The sequence below is a fragment of the Bemisia tabaci genome, chromosome 4 (genome assembly GCF_918797505.1).
Source record: "Bemisia tabaci chromosome 4, PGI_BMITA_v3".
In the NCBI taxonomy this organism is placed as follows: Eukaryota; Metazoa; Arthropoda; class Insecta; order Hemiptera; family Aleyrodidae; genus Bemisia; species Bemisia tabaci.
The window spans coordinates 8,069,141-8,094,758 of NC_092796.1; the positions used below are offsets into that span (position 1 = coordinate 8,069,141).

Here is a 25,618-nt window from a genome sequence, read left to right on the forward strand (position 1 = left end):
TGTTTAACTCCGTCCAATTGATATACAAAGCTATAGACAAAGAAGAGAAAAGGGATATGGTGGGTTCCTATTGGTGCAAGCGGTTGGTTGCGACGGACAGACGAGGTAAGTAATAGACTAACTAACGGCAACCGACAAGAGATCCGACAGTTAGTTCATCATTTTCCCTCTCAGTCTGTAAGAACCACCAGTTGCAACCAATGGGATCGCTTCATACTCCCTATGTCTTCTTTTTCCATCGCTTTATCCATCAATTTCAGTCCTGCAAAAATTTGATGGTAGATGATGGAGTTGTGGGGCTCAGGCTCATCCTTCATCTGATTTCCACACAACTGTGCTTATTTCATGCTTATTCCAATCAACACGCTGTTTTAATTAATTTTACTCATCAATCTAGATAACTCTGGACCGCCATCTTGGTCATCTTTTTGATCAGAATTTGACGGAAATTTGAGCGTGTAACCAGGCCATAGGAGAAAAAAAAAATCGTTTGGAGCCGACAACACGGGATGATAAGCGCAAGTCCACGCATCGAAAGCGGCTGACGGTGAAGTTGGAGCTGGGAATCGGCGGTAAAACTTGAAAACAAAGCGCATCATATCCGCACGATTTCGGGGCCGATCGTTGAATTAATTAATTGAAAAAATGTCCCCGCCCTCCGTTTCCGGTCCTCGTGTCGGGATTAGGGGACGGCCGAGGGGAGTGACAGTTTAATCTCTTACGGATCTGAATGGGAAAACAAAACTTCCCCCGGGGCCCGACGGCGCCACGCCGCGCCGCCCGGGAAAGTTGGGACAACTTGGAGAGCCGGAGCGAAAGCGCGTGGGAAAGAGCCCCGGCCCCTGTCATTACGCTGAAAGCCTCCATTGTCCCCGCTCCAGTTGAGGACTTGAGGAATCGCCCGCCAGACTCCCCTCCTTTCCATTTCCATTCCATGCAACCGAAATTTCGATTCCGTTTTCCAATAGGGAGCCAATTTTTGGCTAATTTTATGAAAAACCTATGTGGCATCAGGTTTCCCATGCTCATAATCTCGTATGCCACGATCAAAGTAGAGCTCTCAAACAGGCTCTATTTCTTTAACAGGGTGTCTGGCATCAGGATTTTACAGAATTTCCCGATTCTATCAGGATTTGAGATCAATCAGGATTTAATCCCGATTTCATCAGGATTTGAGGAAAAATCGGTCGTAAATCAGGATTTGAAAGAGTCGGCCGTCCGATCGGATTTTTTTATTGGCTATTTTTGTGAAGTCGCTTCGCTTAATTAATCTCTGCAAAAAATCTGGACTTGAACAGGATTTGGAAAAATTATGAAATCAGGATTTAGCAGTCAAAAATCAGGATTTTCCAAACTGAAGAAACAAACTAGACATTCTGTAAAAAGTTATGGTTTTTCTGGCTTGTTTTCCTCGAGAATAGTGTGGACCCTGAAATATTTTACCACCCTGTTACTCAAAGTATACAAGCCGCATTTTTATCCTTCTTTTACCCCTAATGATTCGAAAAAAATTTTAAGAAGCCATGAAAGCTCATGATCTTGCTTTTTAAAATCATCATGAACCTGGAAAAGTTGCAGGAGAATGAAAATGCTGCTGCGACAAACTGTGCGTTTTTGATCCCACACGCTTGAACTGAGATGCGCCGTTTCAGACTGTAGAGCCATGGATCCTCACGTCCGGTTGGTGCGCACGATCGTCGTGCCATCCAATTCCGTCCAACACCTGTTCTCCCCCCTTTGAAAAGCTGAAAATAAAAGTTGTCGCGACCAGCCCCGGCCCCGCATTCTTCCACCCCCCCGTCCCCTCCCCGAGCTTTTTTCAATCAAGTGGTCCGACCGATGTCCCCCTCGCCCCCTCTCGCCGGCGCTGTCTTCCCCCAGGCCTTTTAAGTCGCCCTCCCCCAACGCCAGCGCCGCGGCCCCCAGCGGATTTAATTGAATCCCGGTAAATACAATGTGCGACTCTGCGGTTGACAAAAGACAGTGCATCAAAGCGGGGAAAACATCCCCCATGAGGGGGCGAGAGGGGGGAGGAGGGGGCGCCCCGGCATTGTACTCAATCGCCCATGCAGGCACTCGTGCGCCCCCGCCATTGAGACGCGCTTTCCCGCATAATCGCGAGTACACACTCGGCGCTGTTGCCGGGTTTCCGCCGATTAAATGCCGTGGACTTTGAGTCGGGAGTGGAGCGGGCCGCGAGTTGGCAAGCCTGGTAATTCATGCCCCCCACGCCAGCGAGCCCGGGATTAAGAATAATACCGGCCCGGGTGGGACCCCGTTCGCCAGGACCCATTGCCAGCTTGGATGGAAATTGGAGCCTTCGCTGATAACTCTTCTTCTCTTTCGTCGTTTTAGAATACGAATTAATACGAAAGGGTACTGAAAATTGACCGACAATGAGCAGGGTTTTAGAGAAAAAAATAGCCATGGTCATATGTGTATTCACTTATTTATTTAATAAAATATGCGCCAAAGCTTTTCGGCTTGCGGCCATCATCAGAGCTTAGGTTGGAAAGGTCAAAAAAACACATAACAAAAACACTTAAAAAACATTTCGCCGGTCACAATTATCAATGCTGAATTACAGTTATGCGAATATCGGCTCAAAGCTTACTGGATATCGATACGCTGAAGGCTATATTGGGTGGTGGGGATGTATGCTTGGTAATGACTGCAGGGTGTCTAGCATCAGGAAAAACCGGAAAATATCAGGAATTTTTGCCGATCAGGAAAAAATCAGGAAAGTACCAGGAAAATACCAGGAAAATCGGAAAAATCGGACGTTTTATCAGGAATTTTTCTTGCGCGAACCTCCTCAGCGGAGAAAGTCTGAGTGCCTTTTGCCTACCTTGCCAGGAGTCGAGACAAATTAGGAAGATATCGGGAATTTTCAAAACGAAAAAATCAGGAATTTTTTATAAAATATTAGGAAAAATCAGGAAATTGTCAGGATTTTTCAAAATCAAAAAATACTAGACACCCTGTCAGTTTATCTGTAACGTCTCAAGTCACGTCAAGTTTGAACCAGGAAAAAGAGGCTTAACAGTTTTTACTTTCTGAATACTTAACGTTAAGGACAAGTTTCAACGAATATTTCCAGGTTCAATACATTTTCTCTCAACTTTGGATTTTTGCCGGGAAAAGTTAACGTCTACTTGATTTTTTTACTAATTTTTCCCAAAATTCGAGTTGATGCGTTTGTGTCAATCTCGGTCCAAGTACGAAGTATGTAAATTGAGTTAATGGGCTGTTTAGAAAAATAAAGTGATTTACTTTATGTGGAATATTCATGAATTTCCCTTTACGAAGAAATTCCTCTTAAACCAGCAAAATTGGAAGCTTGTTTCAAGAAGAAAGTTGCTCATGCCCATAGGAAGCGAAAACCTGCTCGATTCAAGCGATTTTATCCTTGATTCATAAGGATTTCTTTTTGACGGCAAATTCAAGCCATTTTTTCTCTAGTGTGGGAAATATAGCTTTTCAAAGTGTGTATCCTTATCAAAAGCTCATGTAGAACATGTTAAATTGGTTGAACCTTTTCAAGACAGAAATCACATAAATCTTAAAATTACAATCTCAAAAAAACAATCATAAATATTAAATTTTCCTATAAATGAATGAGAAGATCGCGCTTGCAATCCATTCAGCGTAACACGAGTAAAACGAAGAACCAATATTTTGAAAGATATGAGAGCATGGTCGTCTGAAGACAAATTACCAACACCTCTACGTGCGTTTCTCTCGATTTTTATAATAATCCTGTTACACGCTCGGGAATGAGGGAATCAGGAAAAATCAAGATGGCATGCTCAAGCGCACCGCATTTACGGAAATCGTTATTTACAGTCGTGAAAAGGGTGTTCACTGCTGAAACTGCTGAAAGCGTGTCGCAGCTCGTAAAGAACTAATATACAGAGTTGCCGGATTCCCGTTTTCTCTTTGTTTCGTGGTTTTTTACCAACGGTTTTTAACGAACACTAAAAATAATGTATTTCCTCAAAAAAGCTAGTGTTGAATGCAAGGAAACTGCTAATTTTGAGCAAGCCATCTTCATGGGTGTTAAACCGGCAATTTGACGCTGTAGACCATTCAAATTAGCTCTTTTTACAAAACGAAAAATATGTTGTTGACCAATCACCATTAAATTACAAACTGCAATATTGGTATACCGCACCAGTTTCGTTGGTGCGTCGTTTTTAAATAAATCGTCATTTCCCAGACGAAGGAACGTAACTCAATCTTATAATTGGACGTATTTCTGCTAAACAGAACTGTGCGCATTATGACGTGAGCCCTGTTATTCATATATTCGTATGGGTCCTAGGGCTCTTGTCTTAATGCACATAGTTCCGTTCGACAGAAATACATCCAATTACTATTTTGGCTCACGCTCTTCTGTTCAAAATTTTCCTAATATTTGTCCAAAATCAGAGGAACAGTTTCCTAGTGAGAGCACAATTTGCGAGCCGAATAATTGCAACGCTGAAATTCAGTCACTGTTCCTCTCTAGGAAATCATGAAATATCCTAAAACAGTATCAATGTACCGAGTGCTTATTTTCTCTTTCATTCAGAAATAGATAGTTAACGCAAGTTAACATCATTCTCTACAGTCAGTGATATGATCATGTAACAGTATGTTGACCCTAGTAAGAAGAAACATCCAACAAATTTTTAAATGAAAGCACTTATCTGTGAAGAAAAAATAATAACTTTTATGTCGTTTCTAAAATGAGCTAAAAAAGCTGGCTCCTTTCTGACCAATGGAGTCGAAGTGTTCCCCATATAGACGGTGTTAGTCGGCAATCACATAACTCGTTTGCAGTGTCTGAAAAACTCCGCCCTTTTGTTATTTTTTTAAAGGAGAACAAATTGACATCATTCCTTGAAAGTTTTTGCAGAATTTTCTGCGCACAGAGAAAAAAAATCACGGCGATTTTAAAACATTGAAAATTGCCGTTGAGTAGTTTTCCATTTAAAAAATAAAGTATGACGAGATTTCTGCGACGTCGCAGAAATCTCGGTTTGTGCACAAACCGAGTTATGTGATACACCGCCAATATGCAACAATCCGTTGCAATAGATAATTTTAAATTTTAAATGCAAGGGCAACGTGAGCTGCTTGGTTACCTCGTTCTGCCTGTGAAAATGCAACACCTCTGTCGCGATATAGTTGTGAAGCGCCGCGCCGTAGCACTCCGCGGCGCAGCGGACAATCAGTGTGACACGCGCCTAGGCGCCTATGCGTGAAGTAGGCGCCTACAAACCTAACAGGATACTTCACGCATTGCGCAATGCGTGAAGTATCCCTGTTAGGTTTGTAGGCGCCGCAAAATCAAATACATGAAAGTCATGATAGAGAGACAATTATTTTTTTGAGGTAGTTATTTATTCCTCCCCCATTTTTGGCCGGGGACTATCTTTTTCAACAAAACTGATACTGACTTTTAGTTTTCCGTTCAAAAAATAAAGTATGACGGGAAGTCTGCGACGTCGCAAACCGAGTTATGTGATTGCCGACTTACTCCGTCGATATGTCTTGTGCACCTTTGGAAGTGGAGTCGGTGCGCAATGTGGCAGCCGGTGTCTTCGGCCGCAACTGTTGCGTGAATATTTCAAGCGTTTTCTTAAATCGCTGTTAACGACGCTTGCTCGGCTCCTTATGTTTCTGTAAATTGGAAAATAATAGAACGGCCCGTCTCTAAGATAACTTTTCTCCCGAGGTTCACTCAATTTTTCCCTCGCCCTTTTCTCACATCGTGATTGCATTCCGGCGAAAATCTGCAGCTACGCTGCCGTGCTTAGGAAGAACCCGTATGAACACTCCAGAGTTGCCAAATTTCTCTTGTTAAATCATGTATTTTGACAACATTTATGCATATTTTTCCTCGAAAGTTTTCAGATATTTCAGATTAAATTGCGTACAAAATTGTCTGGAAAATTCGGAAAATGATGTACGCAATTTTCCCAGTAATTTCGGTTTTTATTGGAGGAAACCTGGCAACCTCTGAAGGCTCATACGGCGTTCTTCCTTAGCACGGCAGTAATCCTCATCGTGTTGCACTAACACACACATCTTCTTCCGCGAAAAGCCAAGGTATGCAAACAGTCAAAGGTCAATCAGGATTTAATCCCGATTTGAGGGAAACTCGGTAGTAAAATCAGGATTTGAAAAAAGTCGGCCATTCGATCGGATTTTTTTATCGAGCTATTTTTGTGAAGTTATATTCGCCAATTTTTCTCCGCGAAAAATCAGGATTTGATCAGGATTCGGAAAAATTATGAAATCAGGATTTAGCAGTCGAAAATCGGGAAAAATCAGGATTTTATCAGGATTTCCCAAAATGAAAAAAAAACTAGACACCCTGACAAAGCTCTATCGTTGATATTTCGATTTTACTTAGGACAGTATTCCAATGGTCCATTCCTAGTGCAGAGGTCAAAGTGCTTGCCTTTTATTATAGGAAATAAGCCATTCTGGAGGACGCTGCTAAGCACGTTTCTTGCCATTGTCCCCTCCCTCTTTGTTTGCGCCATTTCCTTCGGCAAATCGAGGGAGACCGTGACCGCTAAGCAAAACTAGAGGGTCCCCTATTTAGGGCTCGCAAAGTGTCTTCATTAGAAGCGGAATTCGGGGGCGCAAAAACGGGAATGCCCCCGCGGAAATGGGGTGATTAATTATTTCGGCCGGTTCGGGGGAGGGAGGGACGCGGGGCCGAAAAACGAAGGGGGGGCTGGTAAATCTATCGTAAATAATGACGTGCTGGACCGGAAACGGAAACGGAGACATTTGGGCACGGGAAAAAACAGAGTGCACCTTTGCCGTAGATAAATCATATATCGCGCCTTCCTCTCCCTTCTATTCCTTCTTCCGCGGCGCCGATTTGTGCCGTGAAACACGGAAAAAAATGAATACACTGGGAAAAAAAAACTTACATTGGATCTAGAGGCCAGACTCTAAAAAACATCTACAAGAAAAAGTAGTCTTGATTCAATCAGATTTAAGCTTAAATCAAAAGGAAATCCGCTCAAATTAAGAGGCTTGGTTCTTGATTTAAGCTTAAATCTATGGCTGATTGAATCAAGAATATTTTTTCTTGTCGATGTTTTCAAGAGTCTGGACTCTAGATCCAATGTGTTTTTTTCCAGTGTATGCTGATTTGACAATTTTGTAGTAAAAAAAGGGTCCGGCATGTTTCAATGTAGATTTTACAATATTCAGTGTGTCTACAAGTCCGGAATTTTCGGAAAGTCTGGAAATAGTACTGACTTTTCAAGGGCGGTCCGGAAGTATTGAAAAATTGCGGAAATTTGGCAAGAAAGCCCAGAATTTCTTTCATTTTTGCCGCAATTTGTGCGGGAATTTCAAATTTGTAAAATATTTTGAATTTCGTCAGTTGAAGGTACTGGAAAAGTACTGCGTTTTTCTGTTGAGGGGGTACTGAATTTCTTGGGAATGCACTGAAAAAGAACTGATTTTTTAGTCAGCCTATTTTAGTAGACACCCTGATATTGCATAATGTGCATTTAAAACATGTCGAACATACTTCTTAACAATTTGATTGTCACAATGTCACATCAGCAATCCATTTTTCCCGTGAAGCGGACACAAATAGAAACCTTCAATGAACCTCTTGCCCACAGGTGGTGGACACTTTTAATTTCGGCTTTTCAGAATTTCCTCTTGAGCAGCAACGGAATTATACCTCCTCCATAGTCATGGAGCTCGAGGGCGACAAATATAACCAGCAAGTTTATCAAATATCTAAAGTTATCCAATCAATATCATAGTTTGCCTAACGAATCTTTCAACCTGTCGCTTTAAACGTCCAAGATTGAGGCAAGTCAGCAGCTAAAGGATGGCGCCCCAAAGTAAAAGCTTCCTTTGAACCAAATTCCTAATCATTTCGACCCCTATCTGCTCTGAACGATCGTACTTTGTGGGGCTTAGAAAGTTTCAGATGGCTAAGCCGACGGAAAATAGATCCCGCTTTGTCCATTACTACCCCAAATCTATGACGTCATACCGCCGAGTTGTACAATGATTGGACCACATTTTGCAATTTGGAACCACAATTTCTGCCTTAGTTTAGAAACACCGTATATACTATTAGCTTTCTTATACACGGAAGCGTTTTTACAGATAAGCCAAAAATTATTGTTACCAATTGCAAAATGTAATCCAATAATTCTTCTTAATAAATCTTCTTCCTCGGAATGATGGAAATTAGAGTAGGGACTTAGCATATGCAGTTACAGATATTTTGGTAAAACTAAGAACCCTAACTCGGAGGATAGTTAAGGAAATAACTTAAAGTAAATAGGGCATTAGCATACGCACTGGAAAAAAAGTCGCTTGGATCTAGAGCTCAGACTCTTAAAAACATTTTCAAGAAAAAATACTCATGATTCAATTGGACTTTTTGCTTGAATCAGATGAAAATCCGCCTAAATCAAGAGGCTCGGCTCTTCGATTCAAGGAAAAATTTGATTGAATCAAGAGTTTTTTTTCTCGTCAATATCATTAAGAGTTTGGACTCTATATCCAAGCGACTTTTTTTTTCAAAGCTTTTCATTCTCTTTAAACAAGGAAAACTCAGAAAAGAAAAATCTTCGCGTGTCGAGTAGAGATTCAAGGATTCTTCCAGGAATTTTCATCATGATGCCTCGGTTTCAAGTGGTCCATTCACCACGAATCTGTAATCCGTAACCACAAGAGGCGCAAAGGGCTCACGTTCATTCCACCTATTAAGGAACAAAAACATGTGAATGCCCCATCTTACCGCTCGTTTACCTCTGATCCCCGGAACGAACTGAACAATCAAAGGAGGCATGCAAAGGCATATTTCCGTCGAACAAGCACGCCGCTCTCCACCACTCGTGCTCTCCTCGGCTGAATCTTCAAAGCTTGAAGGAGTTAAGATTCCTCCCTCACGCACCCGAAAACCATCCAGAGATTTGAGTGTGTTCCGTTGTTTGTTCGGAGCGGGGTTGATGTTTGGTGAGTGCGTGCGCGCACTGCTGTCAAAGTGCGGGTCCAGTATTCCCATTATTGACTGTTCCATAACTCGGATTCCATTTTGCGAAAAAGAACCAAGATCATTCCAATGCCGCTAATACTGTGCAACTTTGTTTGCCTTGCAAATGTACACAGATTATCTAAAATAATTTTATGTTTACTCCCAATAAACTATAACTTAAAGACGAAAATTACCTTTGTACACGGAGAAAAAAACTTCATGCGTGGGACCCGAAGTTTGGGTCATATGGATCTCTGAAGTTTTCGGATTGAGCATCTGAACAATTTAGGTCCTGCTGCTGAGGTTTGGATCACACATCTGGAACTTCAGTTCTTACATCTGAAGTACTACGGTTTTCATATCCGAACAATTTCGGTTCTCACATCCGAAAAACTTTGGTTCTCACATCCGAAGTACTTCAGATGTAAGAACTGAAGTTTCAGATGTGTGATCCGAACCTCGGCAGCTAGACCTCAAGTGATCAGATGCTCAATCCGAAAACTTCAGAGATCCATATGACCCAAACTTCGAGTTCCACGCAGTAGGTTTTTTTCTCTGTGTAAATTCAATTTTTTGCATGATTTCAGTGATTTTATAGAATGAATATAAGATTCACAATCTTAGCAACATTGGAATGCTCTTGGCTCCTTTTAGCAAAATGCAATCCACTCAGGGAAATTTTTTTGTGTGGAACAAATTACGTGTGAACCGGTCGCAATAATTCCTTTTTTTCGTTTTTAAAATGAGACATGTTTAGATGGATCTGTAGAATTATTCGAATCTCCGTCAATTGATTGATGGTTTCTGCGTTTCAAGATATTCTGCAAACACTAATGAAACTGTGGAGTTTCCATCCAAAGTTCGCAATAGTTTCTTCGTAAAATTAAATTTTACAAATAGAAACTTTGCAACGTCAAATTTAAGTTATGTACCATGTTTTGTCTTGAAACGACGAAATATTTCGATTCTCCTGCTAAGAGACTTCTCTCACGTTATGCGGTTTTCTTACATGATTTTTTCTGTATACTTCAATAGTACACGCGCAATTTCTCCGGAAATTTTGTGTGTTGTAAACATCAACAAACAATTGGTGTGCGTAAGCATACGGATGTTAACGCGTTCGTGACGTCTTTCGCACTCGCAGAAGTCCAAAACCCCAAAAAAGCGCTCGGCACAAAGCACACACACAATTTCTGGGGAAATGGCGCGAACCATCGCGATTCATCCTTGAAATTCCTTGATTTTTATGTTGAAAATATGTCCCTTTTGAAACGAAAAATATGATTAGTTTAGTTTTGGTCCTCCGTCTGGGAGATGATGGAATATTTCGAATTCTCCTGCAGATAAGGCCTGGATACGATACACGCTCAAATTTCCATCAATTTCCGATCAAATGGTGACTGGTGCGCACCATCAACCATCAATTTTTTGAGGCCTGCGAAAATTTGATGGTTGATGATGGAACTGTGGGTCTCATCAATCATCTGATTTCCACACACCCGTCCTTATTTCATGCTTATTTCAATCAACACGTTATTTTAATTAATTTTACCCATCAATCTAGATAACTCTCGACCGCCATTTTTGTTATAATTTTGATCGGAAATTGACGGAAAGAGCGTGGATCCAGGCCTATAGACGTGCTACGCGATGTGGTTTTTTCTCTGATTTTTTCCCTGCGTACTTTTCAAGCTCCTGATTTTGGTTTTGAAAGGTCTCGATAGACGATCAAATTCCCGAACCAATTACCATCAAAGTGTCGGGAGTCATCAGTCTTAAACTCATTAATTTGCTTAATTTTAAAATGAAAACTTGACAGAAATGTTTCCTGAGGCAGGAAATGATGAATGGTGGCACTCCACTCTGATCTTACTTTGAACAAAATAGTGCGGCTCGTCAAAATTTGATGGTAGATGGTGACCATCAGTCATCAGCATGTCTACTTTGATCGGAATTGGTTCGGAATTTGATCGTCTATCCAGGGCTTAAGATTTGTGATGAACTTTGGTTTGAAAAGAAATGTGGCAAGAGACGGGAGTGTTGCTAATAATCTATGCGTTGTTTTGCAGGGGCCGCTGCGAAGAAAGCCTCGGCACGTGACCTGGAGATGGTCTGGGAGATGGTGGGTCCGGAGGTCTCGGCCCTGCTCCAGAACGAGGATCTCATCCCCCGCGACGTGGTTCCCTTCGACGCCACCCTCGAGATGAGCATGGGCGAGCAGAAGTAAGTACCAAACATCAAATTTCTTCAAGGATTCACTCCTCTCCGACCGAAAGAGTATAGCGTATTCCAACGGACCACTAGACAAGGTACGATTTTCAGCATTCTGATACATGTTTCTTAACCAAAATTTCACATAAAACGCGATGCTCACAACGAAAATTACCGAAATCAATACCTTACGAAGATATTTAATGATTCTTGATACGTGAATTCAAACCATTCGCTCATGAAAAGTCAATGCTCTACGTGATTTACATCGCGCGCTAAACGTTATCATGACAGTCCCTGCGATATAAAAATCTGGCAGTCCGATCTTGACGCTTTGACTCAGCTATAGCAAATTTCTTATAGTTTGAACAACACATGGAGGAAACGAACATTGCTCGATTGAGAAGCTCGCGCAAACCGTTGTAGGGCGCAATTTGACTCAAGTAGAGCTTTGAGTTTCTTGTGAAAGGGCAGTTCAAATTCCGCGTGACCAATGTGAAATAAACACGTTAATATCTTCGTTAGGAGTTGGTTTCAGTAATTTTCGTTGTGCAAATCGTGTTTTACGTGAAATTCTGGTTAAGAAACATGTATCAGATTGCTTAAATTTGTACCTTGTCTAGTGGTCCATTAGGAGGAACCGTCTCCTTCGTGACCCGGGCCTTGAGCTCTATAAGAATACATGCGAGTGGTTTCATGATAACTGGAATAGTTTTGTCGCCGTAACAGACAACACATTTTCCGGTCATATTTTGAGTAGTAATGATAATCACTCAAATATTTTCGCATTCATCTTCTAAGTGTTACGCATTATAACGCTTTCTAATGATTTATTGCTCTACATCTCAATTTATAATATGTAAATTCCGAAAATGTGCTTCTGTTACGCGGTCCCTGGTAAAAATTGGCGATAGCTGCGAGCTGCGTTTCAAAAATACCATAGGAGTTCTTGTAGCCGACTGAAGAAGGCGGTAGATAATCATATAGCTGGCTGTAAAAAGTGGAAAAAATCATACGGCTGGGCTACACGAAGCGATAAAAAATTATACAGCCGAGCTATAGTTCCTATCGCTGGGCTATACACTTTATCGCCTGGCTGTTGCCTTTTCGCCATCGGCTATAAAAGGCTATAAGAAATTGTGTAGAGATTCGTGTGCTTTATAAATCCTTAAATTTGTACAGAATCACTTTAATATTCACAAAACGCACATTGTATTTTCCTTACTACATATTTTTTTTTTATCAATTAAAATGAGAATGATCCATACACAGTGTGCAAACATTTCAAAAGTCATGAGTTGAAAAACGCTGACTCCACGAGATTAAATATTAGAGCCTAACACAAAGCGGAGCGGCGGTGCACTGACGCCTACAAACCTAACAGGGACACTTCACGCATTGCGCAATGCGTGAAGTATCCCTGTTAGGTTTGTAGGCGCCAATGCGCGTTTCGCGCTGGCTGCCTGCCCGCCGCGCCGTTTGTTGAACATGACCATACCAGACAAGCTGTTTGGTCATAATTTCATGCACGACGTTCTGCTCGGCGTTTATGATCTCACGGACTCTTTCGTTCCTTACGTGATCCCTCCTCGAGATTCCAGTTGGAACCCTGTGTAGATTAATGCAAAAAAAAATCGAATGATTACCATTACCACTAAAAATATGACCGAAAAATGTGTTGTCTGTTACGGCGACAAAACTATTCCAGTTATCGTGAAACAACCCATGCACAGAAGTATACAATCGTTTCATTCGGACATGGGATGAAAGTACGGAGTGCTTTTTGTAAGCAAGGATCCAGCAATACTGCTGTGGAACTATTTCGCACCTTGATGTCGTCTGTGCTGTAATCCTTCGACTGGAAGTGGTCGTTATGTGGATTAATCTCGGGGGTTGCGGAGGAGGGGTGGGGAGTTTCTCGTCATAGTTCAGAATGATGCCTTAATCTTTACCATTACTACTAAAAATATGAACGAGAAATGTGTTGTCTATTCCGGCGACAAAACTATTCCACCTATCGTGAAACCACCCACGTACAGAAGTATACAATCGTTTCATTCGGACATGGGCTGAAAGGACGGAGTGCTTTTTGTAAGCAAGGATCCAGCAATACTCCTGCGGAACTATTTCGCACCTTGATGTCGTCTGCGCTGTAATCCTTCGACTGGAAGTGGTCGTTATGTGGATTAATCTCGGGGGTCGCGGAGGAGGGGCGGGGATTTTCTCGTCATAGCTCAGAATGATGCTTTAATCCGGCGCAATGGGCCCCGGAGTCCCGCCGTAGTTGGAGTAAGAAGTTAGCGAGCGAGTAACAGCTGGACACACGCGACTTTCTCGTCGGTCGCCCGCGCGCCGCGCGCGTGTCAAAACTGTCCAACTCGGGAGCACTGCCACTGCTTCGCCGTCCGCTCAAGCGTCCAATCGTCCAAGCATCCGAGCTGGACTCGAGAAACCCTCGCTTCCTTCCCGTTTCGGTGGCCTTTGTTGCCGAACCAAATGTCTTGACACCGCTCCACCCTCACTGGGTCAGTGGCACCCAATTTTTTCAATTCATTTTTCCATAGTAACGAGTGAATTGAGCTTGAGGATTTTTTCAGATTTCGGCGATAATAAAGCGATAATCGGAGCCGTTTGAAACGATAATTTTGGCGGTGGCTGATGACGTTGCCACGCGGGGGAAACGGCGTTCACTGATTGGTCGAACGCGCGTTCAGGGATCGCCTTGCTATGTCAGCTCGACTATTCGCTTTTAATTAGCTTTTTCTCCCCCTAGAAATGATTTTTCGGACTTTTTAATGGATTATGTACTCATCCATTTTTCTTTTTCTTTTTTCTCTTTTTTTACGTATTTTCTCGTGTGAAAAACCATACCCGAACCCTGCAAAAATTCCTTGCCGCCGACCCATTATTATTATGAGTGTAATTTTACTTCTCCATACTGAGCAGTTAGTAAGGTGGATACTCACCCTCGGCGAAATGCAGTTTCAGTCCGACCGATACATTTCGAATTTGACTCATTTAGTGAATTCTCCATAAAAATCGAAAATTTGATTTCTAGACAATCATTAAAAAATGCTAGTGCTCAAAATCTCAAAATAACCGAGGTCGACCAAGTGACGAGGTCGACCGCACCAGTTCTATTTTCCAACCGAATTCAATGTATCGATATTGATTTCGACCGCGCACATCCATTGCTTGTTTTGTAAGATCCCGGAGGAATTCCAGGATCCCAGTAGAAGGAGGAGATACTGATTTTAATAGTGATTCGTCACAATTTCCGTCGTGGTCGAACTGGCGTGCGATTTATCGTATCGATCATGTCAAAAATCCGCCGAGATTTTTGACGTAATCGATGCAGTACATCGCACGCCAGTTGGACCACATGAGAAACCACCTCTATGACCAATTGAAAATAGCATACCGTTGAGACTGTATTAAAATGCATTTGGACGTATTTCTACACCAAACAGACCTATGTGGAGGTGAGAAATGTGGGGTGTGCTCGTTAGTTCTCTTTGCGTAAGAGTAAATGGGAATAATTGTGCGCCAGTGACGTCAGCGGAAATGAGAGTGCGCACTCTAACGACGGGGAGATGGTCGTCGGGGCGCTTTAACTCGTGAGCCCTGTGCACAAGGCTCTCTTGCCATGCCCGCGGCTCATGAGTTCCGCATTCAGTTGCACATAGGTCTGTTTGATAGAATGCAACATCCCGCTTTTCCAATTCTTCAAAAGGAACCACGCCCACTTTTACATTGCTTCTTATGCAGCTTCCTAGAGCACACCCCATATTTCTCACCTCCACATAGGTCTGTTTGGTAGAAATACGTCCAGTTGGCACATAGGTCTGTTTGATAGAATGCAACATCCCGCTTTTCCAATTCTTCAAAAGGAACCACGCCCACTTTTACATTGCTTCTTATGCAGCTTCCTAGAGCACACCCCATATTTCTCACCCGCACATAGGTCTGTTTGGTAGAACTACGTCCATTTGACTTTTGACGTACTGAACTTTTTGCTCAATGAGGACACGCGCCGAAAGCGGCAGCGCGTTGGTTGACTTTTGACGAAGGTCTGGCGGCGCGGTGGCGGTGGGATAGAGGAGAAGTCATCGTAGTTTGATAAGCCAGGCAGCGACTCGTTGGTATGGGAGACACGTAGCAATAAGTCGCTACTCTCCCGCCCTGACCTCGCCGGGGCTTCCCGGGGGTCGATGGGGCCCGGGGGGGGGGGGGGGGGGGCAGTCAAACTGAGATTCCCATTACTCGCCAACTTGCGGCGATTAATAACTCGCCGAAAACGTCATTATTCTCTCGACAGATAACAGATTTCGCCTACAAGCTAGGCAGCCCGCACAGGGGCCCCCTCAATCCCCCCCGTGCGGTTTAGTCGCTCAGTAGGGCGCCCTTCCTAGAGCACGCCTTTAGGGAAGGAATTTGGAACTGATACCTGACTTCAGCGTGTTTAAAATCTCGACTGCGGACTGACCATTGAAATGATACGAGTAGACAAAGCGATGCACTGGAAAAAATCGTAGGGATTTATCAAACCAATGAGTTGTGTTGAGCTATGTTGTGTTGATTGGAGTAATACGAGTTGCTTTAAAGTGACACTACAAATTTGGGTTAGGAGGCTTAGTGTTGGCGCAACACAATATTGTGCCATTTCAACACAATTTTTGTTGAGTCAACACGGCTGTTGTTGGCATGAGTGAACACAATTTTTCGTAATAAAAGCACACTATCGATTGTCTCAACTCGAAAAACCTGGAAAAGGCAGGATTTTTTAAAACCAAAATTGGCCACAAATCCTGCTATGGCCGCGCAAGGAATGAATCGCGATGTCAAGATACCACCATTTCGATGCCGTGGTGACCGTTTTGCCTATTCGCTCAGTTGAAGGCGGTTTCGTTTTCGTTATAATGTCAACAATTCTCTTTTAGACAAAACTTGTTGTACGTATTGACAAGTAACAAGGTGGAGAAATGGTGCTGGGTCCATACCATTTCGCGGGGAAATCAAAGGCAAGAAGTTCCAAAAACATTCAGACGTTGCCAGTTATGCTCAGATGAAATGCGAACTTCCTTGCAAAGTTACGATTATTTTGCTTTGGAGTTTTTCGAGATGTTGTTCGCTCTTTTGATAAGTTAGTGCATCTAAAATTTTCATGGTTCCCCGAACTATTTTACACATTTTATTGGAGGAAATTTGGCAAAATGTAGATGCCCATACGGCGTTCCTCGATACTACGATTATTTTGCTTTAAAGTTTTTCGAGATGTTGTTCGCTCTTTTGATAAGTTAGTGCATCTAAAATTTTCATGGTTCCCCGAACTATTTTACACATTTTATTGGAGGAAATTTGGCAAAATGTAGATGCCCATACGGCGTTCCTCGATACTACGATTATTTTGCTTTAAAGTTTTTCGAGATGTTGTTCGCTCTTTTGATAAGTTAGTGCATCTAAAATTTTCATGGTTCCCCGAACTATTTTACACATTTTATTGGAGGAAATTTGGCAAATTGTAGATGCCCATACGGCGTTCCTCGATAGTGCGGTAGAAGTCCTCGAAAACTATCTCCGCTTCGAGCTTCTTCGGGGCTGATCCATGACGTCACGGCGCGGCGGACACGGGGAGCGCAGGTGAGGAATGAGTAGCGGGTGCTGTTGCGGGTTGCGGCGGCGGCGGCGGCGGCGGCTGGAACCCAAAATGAGATGCGAAAACACGGGCAGCTGCGCCGCCTTCGATTCCGCATTCGGGATTGGAACTTGTAATTCGTTAACTCGCTAATATATTCGCCGCAAACCCCAGCCCCCCCCCCCCCTCCCCGGGCCCCGTTCGCTCCATCCGCGTGTCGCCCTTGTTAGACATCCGCGGCTCCGGGACTGGATCCGGGGTCGTTTTTCGATGACGTCACTTGGAGGGGAAATTCTGTCGTGCTAAGGAAAAACGCCGTATGAGCCTCCGGGCATTGCCAAATTTCACTAGAAAAAAAATACATTGGATCCAGAGTCCAGTCTCTTAAAAACATCGACAAGAAAAAGTACTCTTGATTCAATCAGATTTAAGCTCAAATCAAGAACCAAGTCTCCTAATTTGAGCGGATTTCCTTTTGATTTAAGCTCAAATCTGATTGAATCAAGAGTCTATTTTCTTGTCAATGTTTTCAAGAGTCTGGACTCTAGATTCAATGTGTTTTTTTTCCAGTGTTCCTTTGATAAAACACGCATATTGTGATAAACTGGTGAATATTTTCTTTCCAATTTTTCAGAATATTTTGCTCGCAATTTCACCTGAAGTTCCTGAAAATTTCAAGGAAAAATATTCATAACTTTCCTCAAAAGTGATCATTTTTATCGAAGGAAATTTGGCATCTCTCGAATGTTCATACGGCGTTCTTCCTTAGCAGGGCAGAATTGTACCACGGAGACGACCAATTTTGAAAACTAAGAAAACTAGCCCCTTAAAGGAAAATAAAGGTAAAGAATGAGAAAATAAAAGCCTGAGTTATGAAAAATAGTTGACGAAGTATCACCTTTCGCTGGAAACCAAGTTGAAACGACAAATAACGGACAAAGGAACAAAATATTGTAAAAACAACCCAGGTCCATCTTTGAGCGTCTCGTAAAACGAAACGGAGGAATTTCCAAGGGATCCGACGGAAAGAGTCTCTTGACGACGTCCGATCATGGGTCCTTTCTCCTGTTCACCCTTCTCAATGGCGTTGTTCCATAATAAGCCCGAGTGCTAATCAATTATCAGCCTCCGAACTGTCACCGCCCAGCCGTGGGGGGGGGGGGGGAGGGGTTTGAAAAACAATTATTGGCTTTGCATGGAGAAACAACTCCTGTTTTTAAGGACTCCGGCTCGTCATTCGCCGCTGCGTCTGATCGATCCGGAGACGATTAATTGCTCCGAGAAGTAACTCGAACCCCCTGCTTGAGACATCCTCCCGCGTCAGGGCTTCCCAGGCTACCAACCCCAGCGGCCTTATCATCAATATTGATAGACAAAGCCATCGTCAAAGGGAAAATCGACCGATCCTATCTGTGGAAGCGGGTGGCTCACTGGAGAAAAAAAAACCACATTGGATCCAGAGTCCAGACTCTTAAAAACATCGACAAGAAGAAGTACTCTTGATTCAATCAGAATCTAGCCTAAATCAAGAACCAAGCCTCTTGATTTAAGCGGATTTCCTTTTGATTAAAGCAAAAATTCGATTGAATCAAGAGTATTTTTTCTTGTCAATGTTCTCAAGAGTCTGGACTCTAGATCCAATGTTTTTTTTTTTCCCGTGCTCCAATGAATCGAGACTTTAACTAACTGCGACACACGGGAGACTCAATAGTTGCCCTATCATTTTCTCCATGAGTCTATTACATGGTGTCTAGTTTATTTAAAAACCGGGAAAAACCGGAATTCATCAGGGAATGAAGATTCACCGGGAAAATCAGAGAATCTAATCCAGAAACCGGGAAAAATGTAGAAGCTTCCATTGACCAGATAATATCAACATGAGGAACATTTCTTGAATTAAAATTTTGAATGTACGCCAAAGAAATGGCTGTAAGATTAATTATCGATATTCATATCTGAAACTCTGGAAAACTGTATTCTTTTTCCCAAGAAAATTCCAGGAAAGTGGGGGAAAACTTCCGTTTCTCACCAGGGAATAAGCTCCTGAAAATCAGGGGAAATCAGGGAATAAGCTTTGCCAAGAATACTAGGCACCATGGCTCCATTAGAACTTTTTCTTCTTGTCGATCGCTTTGTCTATCAATTTTAATGGTGAGCCTGCAGGGGGCTAAACGGAGCCGAGGGGCTTGTTCCCCGATGAACAGCGACGATGCGGACTCAGGAGAACGGAGAAAATGTATTTTGAAGGCTTTTTCTTTAAATGGCACATTTTGAATTTATCAAGAATACTATGAAGCTTGTTCTATTTCAGATGCTATAAAGGCCCTTTTAGACTCCCTTCTAATCGCGTCGTCAATTCATGTCAGAGGGCCTACTGATAATTGAAATTTCGTCCATGCCGATGGGACACGATAAAACTAGTCAAACTTGAATTTGGGTCTTGTGAAAAAGTAAATAGAAACCATGATTTTTTCGTTTAAAGTCCCTCAAGTTAAAGAAACGATCAAAGCCAGACGTCTTGGGAACCCCTGCGTTTCTGAGTCTCTATGCAGGAGTTTTTTGGCCAGGTATTAAAAAGCATCCACCTCTAATACGATTTATCGCTCTCTGTCTCTGTTTGACACACAATTAATACCATCCTCATAATCCCTCGACGTGAAAGAGGTGGAAGAGGGCTGAAACGTGCCCCTTAAATCCATTAAGCACCATGGAAGGTCTCAAAGAAAAAGGAGAGAAATCATCGGTCATTAAAAACTTCATCGGAATGATATCCTCTGAAAGCTTCGAATCACTACTAAATGAGTTTGTTTTCCTTAGATCGATCTCGAGAATTGTTTTTCTTTTATAGTATTATTATCAGAATTAAGGAATCAGTCGATTTTTCTGATATGTTTTCTCAGGAAAAGTATAGCTCTCTGTCAAATAAAAATAATTACACCAAAAAAAAACCGTCAAAGAGAAGGAAAGTGTGTTTGGCAAGCTCCGCGTCCGGGAACATGTACCGTATGTACCGTTGGTGATAACACATAGTTTTGTAACGGTGAAAAGTATTTTGAATTTTGGTTTCATGGTTTTATAGGCGCCTTAATTAGAGAATATGCCATAAAATCACCGGGAAGAGTTTTTATGGTTACGCCAATCTTCAAGAATTAGAATCACAAGCGCCATGAAACACGTATGATACAATTACATTCCGTACATTTTGCCATCAGAATCCTCTCAAAAGAGTTTTTATCAGAGCCAATCAATGTTAAAGTAAGAATGATCTTCCTCCAAACATTCCATCAGCAGCTTAGAACGTGGGCATGGCAGCTCGGCGATTATGCATACATGCTGTTAACCTGTAAAAAGTCAGTGCGCCTTCGACTGTTTAAGTATGCAACTTGCCCATCCTTAAAGTACGAATAGTCGCATGCTAGCGCCGGCATGCTCTCGCTTTACGTCGTGTATTTGCACCATCGGCAGAAATATCCTCGAAGCATTTATTACTCTACCACATTGTTCAGACATGTGAGTTCGCGTAATGGACAACTAAGTAATATGGGTTAGAATTTCAACATCACAAAATATGTTGCTGCGTTAGTGTTCCGCGCAAACCACGTTTAAAGAAATCCAAATAAATCAACCTGTGAATGAGAAACGAGCGTTCATAATTTTTAACTTGACGTACAAAGAGATACGTTGTGCGATAAGATGGGGTTATTTTACATGGGTGTAATTAGGGGAAATTGCTGATTGATTTTTCAGCATTATTAACAATAAAGGGAGAAATATAAAATCCTTTAGAGTCAAATCGGTCATTGGAAACAATCCTCTACGGGTTTCTAATGAATGTAACTGCAGCGGGCTGATTATTGAAATTAATAGACAAAGCAATAGACAAAGAAGACATAAGGAGTACGAAGCGATTCTATTGGTTGAAATAGGTGATTCTTATAGACTAAGCGCAGAGTAAATCATCGATTTTTAACAGTGGTTCTTATGCTGTCCAGCGGTCCATTTTCAGGCCTCTCAAGCGCCGCCAAGGAATGAAATTATGCGAAGTTTTAAAGTTCAGGTAGGTAATCTTCGAAACCTCCATTCCGCTATTCGCGGATCCCAAGTTGATATTAAAAACCAGCATAAAAGGACAGTTTTAGAACGGACTTTCCAGTCACAACGGTGGCAATCAAGACTCGAGCTTGCTTATTTCCATTTTTCAGGAGCGTTCGCCGATAAAAAATGTAAGAATTAGCGGAAAATTCCCTTTCATAGCCTCGTCTGAATGAACATTCATGTTCCAAGACGACAGTTTAAAGGAACTCCCCTTCCTCGCCATCCCGAATGAAGGACTTTAAAAAATCCCTCTTATTTTAAAGTGTGCCCGTTTAAATATTTTCGTATTCAAATCTGCTCTTGGTATTTTAGCAACCCCCCTTTTCCTTTTGTCTTCCACCGATGACAGACTTTTCAAACTTCCTCCAGAGGATTTTTCCCTCAAATTAATTCTCGGAGCGAAAGGAGGAAAATGTGACGAGGTTTTCATATTTCAATGAGAGACGGAGCGGTAGACACAGTGGGTCTTCTTTTTAAATTGGAAGGGCAACTCGAGGAAGATTAATAATTGATTATGAAATCGTAGAAATACGTTCCTCGAGCATTGCCTCTCCATTTTGGCCCGTTTCCTTTCCTTATTATTTTTTGAAAGGGGGATCAGTGCGCCCAAAAATGCATATAGTTTTCTTATATGAAATGTTCTGCTCCTCAATTCTCACCCGTTAACCTAGAATTTTTAAAAAAATAAACGGTGCGGTTTTTAGCTAACAAGCATTTATTTTTTGTGTATTGCAACATAATTCTAAAAACATCATTCAGAGGAAATATTGTATTTTGGGAATATTTTCCCTCCAGAGCTTTGTTGCTATTCGTACAACACCTAGTTACGTATACCCGTCAAAGCAACTGTAGGCGCATCCATTTTCAATCGTGAATTTCAGGTTTTAATTTTTATGCTTAAAATATGATTTTTCTAGGAGATAGAAAGAAGTAACTCGAAAAGGTATAAGTAATTTAGAGAAAAACAAAAGTATAATTAAGCTCAAATACTAAAAGAAAAAACGAGAAAACTAAGCAACAATAACAAGCAACTGGATTTCAAAAACTTTTCCGTAAGGAAAGAGACACGTAAATGAATTATAAAACAATGATATTGTGAGCGATTGAAATGAATCGTATCTATAATTAGTAAAAACGTTAGGAATTAACGGATACACACATTTTTTAGTCTAAATTTTACAATTTCTCCTTGTGTAGATTTCGGTTTTAGACACTTACCAACTTAAAAAGAGTTGTAAAATTTGTTTTTTCGACTTCAGTTGAAACTCGCCTTCAGTCCTTTTTCTCCATTAGATTATTGAAAAACTTCGTTCTTCCGTCACACAGGCATCTTCGTTGTCGTTCGTCTGAATTTAGAATTGCAGGAAATTGCGTAGGTAGGGAAAAGCAAAATTGAGGAGGATACTAAAAAACGAAGAGATGATGTAAACCCACGTCCTTATTCTACAGATATTCGCCTTTAATCTTTAAATATTGTAAAATTTTCATAGATTGCACTGCAATAATTGAAATCTGAAAATGCGGCCCCAGCTCCGACGAAACGAAGAAAGATTCCCACTGTGAGAGGGGCGAGAGGCCACGGGGACCTTGAAAAAGCGTTCCAGGGTGAAGCACGTGGGAGCGGGGAGGGGGTGGGGGAAGGGGGGGTGAAGTGTCACATTTTAAAATGTTTTATGCCCGGCGTAATTGCATCAGCCACTAATTACTCGACTCTTGAAAACTTTTATATTTTCGAAAGCTTTTCGGTCGAGAACTTGGGCCCGGAATGAACTGCGTGTCAATTATGCACTCTTTAAAGCGTTCGCCGGGAGTTTTCCTTACTTTTTTCGAGCCGGATTCAGTCGCAGTTCTGCCGTGCTGGGGACAAAACGCCGTATGAATCTCCAGGCGTTGCCAAATTTCCTTTGATAAAATACAAGTTTCCTGATAAACTTATGAATATGTTCCTTCTAATTTTTCAGATAATTTTAATCGCAATTTCACCTAAAGTTCCTGAAAATTTCAAGGAAAAATCTTCATACCTTTCCTCAAAAATAAACGTTTTATCGAAGGAAATTTGGCAACTCTCGAATGTTCATACGGCGTTCTTCCTTAACACGGCAGAGTTGCCCGCTGGGGTTTCGTTTCGTCTCTGCCGAGTGATTTTCATTTTCTGTCCCTCCAACCCTTCCTCCCACAAATTTACACACCTCTATGTTCTAGACCCTTCAAATCTCACGAGACTTTTCCCCCGAGGTGACGTCATTTTCAAAGTAGTATGCTCTTGAAAAGTCGGGAAAATTCTGGAGACAGAGTTTCCGGTAGTCTAGATTTTTTTCAATCTCTAGAGCCTTCGCGCAAATTTTTTTTGGAAAAAGCGTTTTCATGGAAAACGATTCCCGAAATAACATTAAATGGGGAAGTCAGAAATTTTGAAATCCGCGAAAGCGCCAGAGTTTGAGAAGGGAGGTACGCGATTGAACGGACTGAGAGGGGATCCCTTCCTGGCCACCTCGCGGCCTTGGCTCCGTGGTTGCAGTATCGCATTCGCAAGGCGCAAACTAAGAGTTTGCTATACTGCCGTACTCAGGAAGAACGCCGTATGAACATCCGAGAGTTGCCTTTTTTTCGCTAAAATGTTTATTTTTGGGAAAGTTATGAAAAATCTTCCTCTAACTATTCGGGAACTTTCGGTGAAATTGTCTAACAAAATTATCTGAACTATTGGAAAGAAAACATTCATTAGTTTAACAGGAAATTCGTGCTTTATCAAAGAAAAGTTGACGATGCCTGAAGGATCATACTGCGTTTTTTCTCAGCACGGCAGTATGGCTTTTTTCCAGCAAGATTTGAAGCTTTTCACAGTCATGGTTTTTTTCGCGTGCCCGGGTATTTTCCCCACCGTGATCCTGAGCTGCAGCGTGATCGTTGAAAGTTTGTGTTCATCGGATAAACACAGATGACATTAGTGAAAAGGAGGAGCGTGGTTGGTCGACTATGTCTTATCGCTGCTTTATCGTGCCTTTGTCTGATGGATTGGACGACATACTGTCAGAAACTTAAGAGGTGCCTTTACCTTGTCGAGGGTTCCACCCGACAGAGGCACGACAAAACAGCGACAAGACTTAGCCGACCAATCACGCAACGCCTTTTAACCTATGTCATCTATGTCTACCCGACAAACACAAAATTTCAACAATCAGGCTGTTGGGCTATTCTTGTAGTCCAAAGCTCGAGGCGCGACAGCTTCTTTTTCTTTTAGTTCAGACTTTATGGTGTCTCGTTTTGCACAATCCAGCGGCGCTATCGCAATTCCTTGCCACCGTTAAAAACAATATTTCTCTGAAAGACTTGGCACAGCCGGCTGTATCTGAACCTGCTCAATTTTCCGTACAACTTTCACCGACTCCTCGTGCCTTTCCGGCTGATGTGAGAGGAATAAGGATGCTCGAAATCAGGAGGCAGCAGGGCGGATGGCGAGAGAGGTGGTGGTGGGGGGGGGGGGGGGTGATCGGGCGCCTCCCCTCGCCGGGTATTCTCAGCAGCCGGATTTAACCACGCACGGTTTACCCCGACGATAAAGAAGGAAATAAAAATTAAAAGTCGTTTCCGGAAGATTTAGGCTCCCTCTTTTTCCGCGAACGAGACTCGCGGGGGAACCTGGCGCTGGCGTGGGGCATCCTCCTGTGTTTTATAAGAAAAACGCCGTTTTCTGCCGTGCTAAGGAAGAACGTCATACGAACCTTCAGGCGTTGCCAAATTGCCTTTGATAAAACACGAATTTCCTGATAAAGTTTTGAATATTTTCCTTCCAATTTTTCAGATAATTTTGTCCGCAATTTCACCTAAAGTTCCTGAAAATTTCAAGTAGAAAAGTTAATAACATTCCTCAAAAATGAACGTTTTATCGGACGAAATTCGGCAACTCTCGAATGTTCATACGACGTTTTTCCTTAGCACGGCAGTATTAGCCTTCACGTGTTGCGAAATTTCCTCTCCTAAAATACGATTTTTTGCGGAACTTTGGGAATACATCTTTGGGGGAACAATTATCGGATGATTATGACACAGGTAACTCCGAGGGGCGCTAAGCACCAAGTAACTGGTGTTGTGCTCCAACTTTTTCGTGATGTACCCTTCATTATTGGCGTAATAACCTCAATCGATCAGAGCTCAACCCCAATGAGTTAAGTGTATAGTAGCGATTAGCTGATTTGCAGCATCAATTTGGACAAGTTGTATCGAAATCATCCAACGTCATTTTTCAGTATTTTTAATGAGGTTTTCAGAGAATTTTCCTCGCAATTAGCTGTAAAGTATGTGAAAATTCCCGGGAAAATATGATTGACCCGCCTCGAAGTAAGTATTTTATCGGGGAAAATTCCGACAACATTCGATTGTTCGCACGGTGTTTGCCGTCAAACGGCAGATGGGTAGTTGAATTTTTTTCGGCAGTGTCTTTTTTCTAGTGTTTTATTACTCGCGACTCCGAGTTTTTTTTTAAAGTTTGGAAAATGAACAGATCTCAATCCAATCATTCCGTTCCAAAACATCCCCTCTCCGAAAATTTCGAAAATTCACTCCAAAATGCCAGACAGCAACGGACGAAAATAAAGTCGCTTGGATCTAGAGTCCAGACTCCTAATAATATTGACAAAAAAGAATACTTTTGATTGAAT

The 25,618-nt window shown here is 42.1% G+C and overlaps 1 protein-coding gene across 1 annotated transcript in view; it reads left to right on the forward strand.

Annotated features, from left to right (window-relative positions):
• The window catches only part of timeout (circadian regulator timeout), a 285,339-nt gene that overhangs the window by 30,125 nt on the left and 229,596 nt on the right, over positions 1–25,618 (forward strand). The window contains exon 14 of the mRNA XM_072299231.1: positions 11,089–11,242. Within this exon, the coding sequence (XP_072155332.1) occupies positions 11,089–11,242 (154 nt within the window). The remainder of the gene's footprint in view (positions 1–11,088; positions 11,243–25,618) is intronic.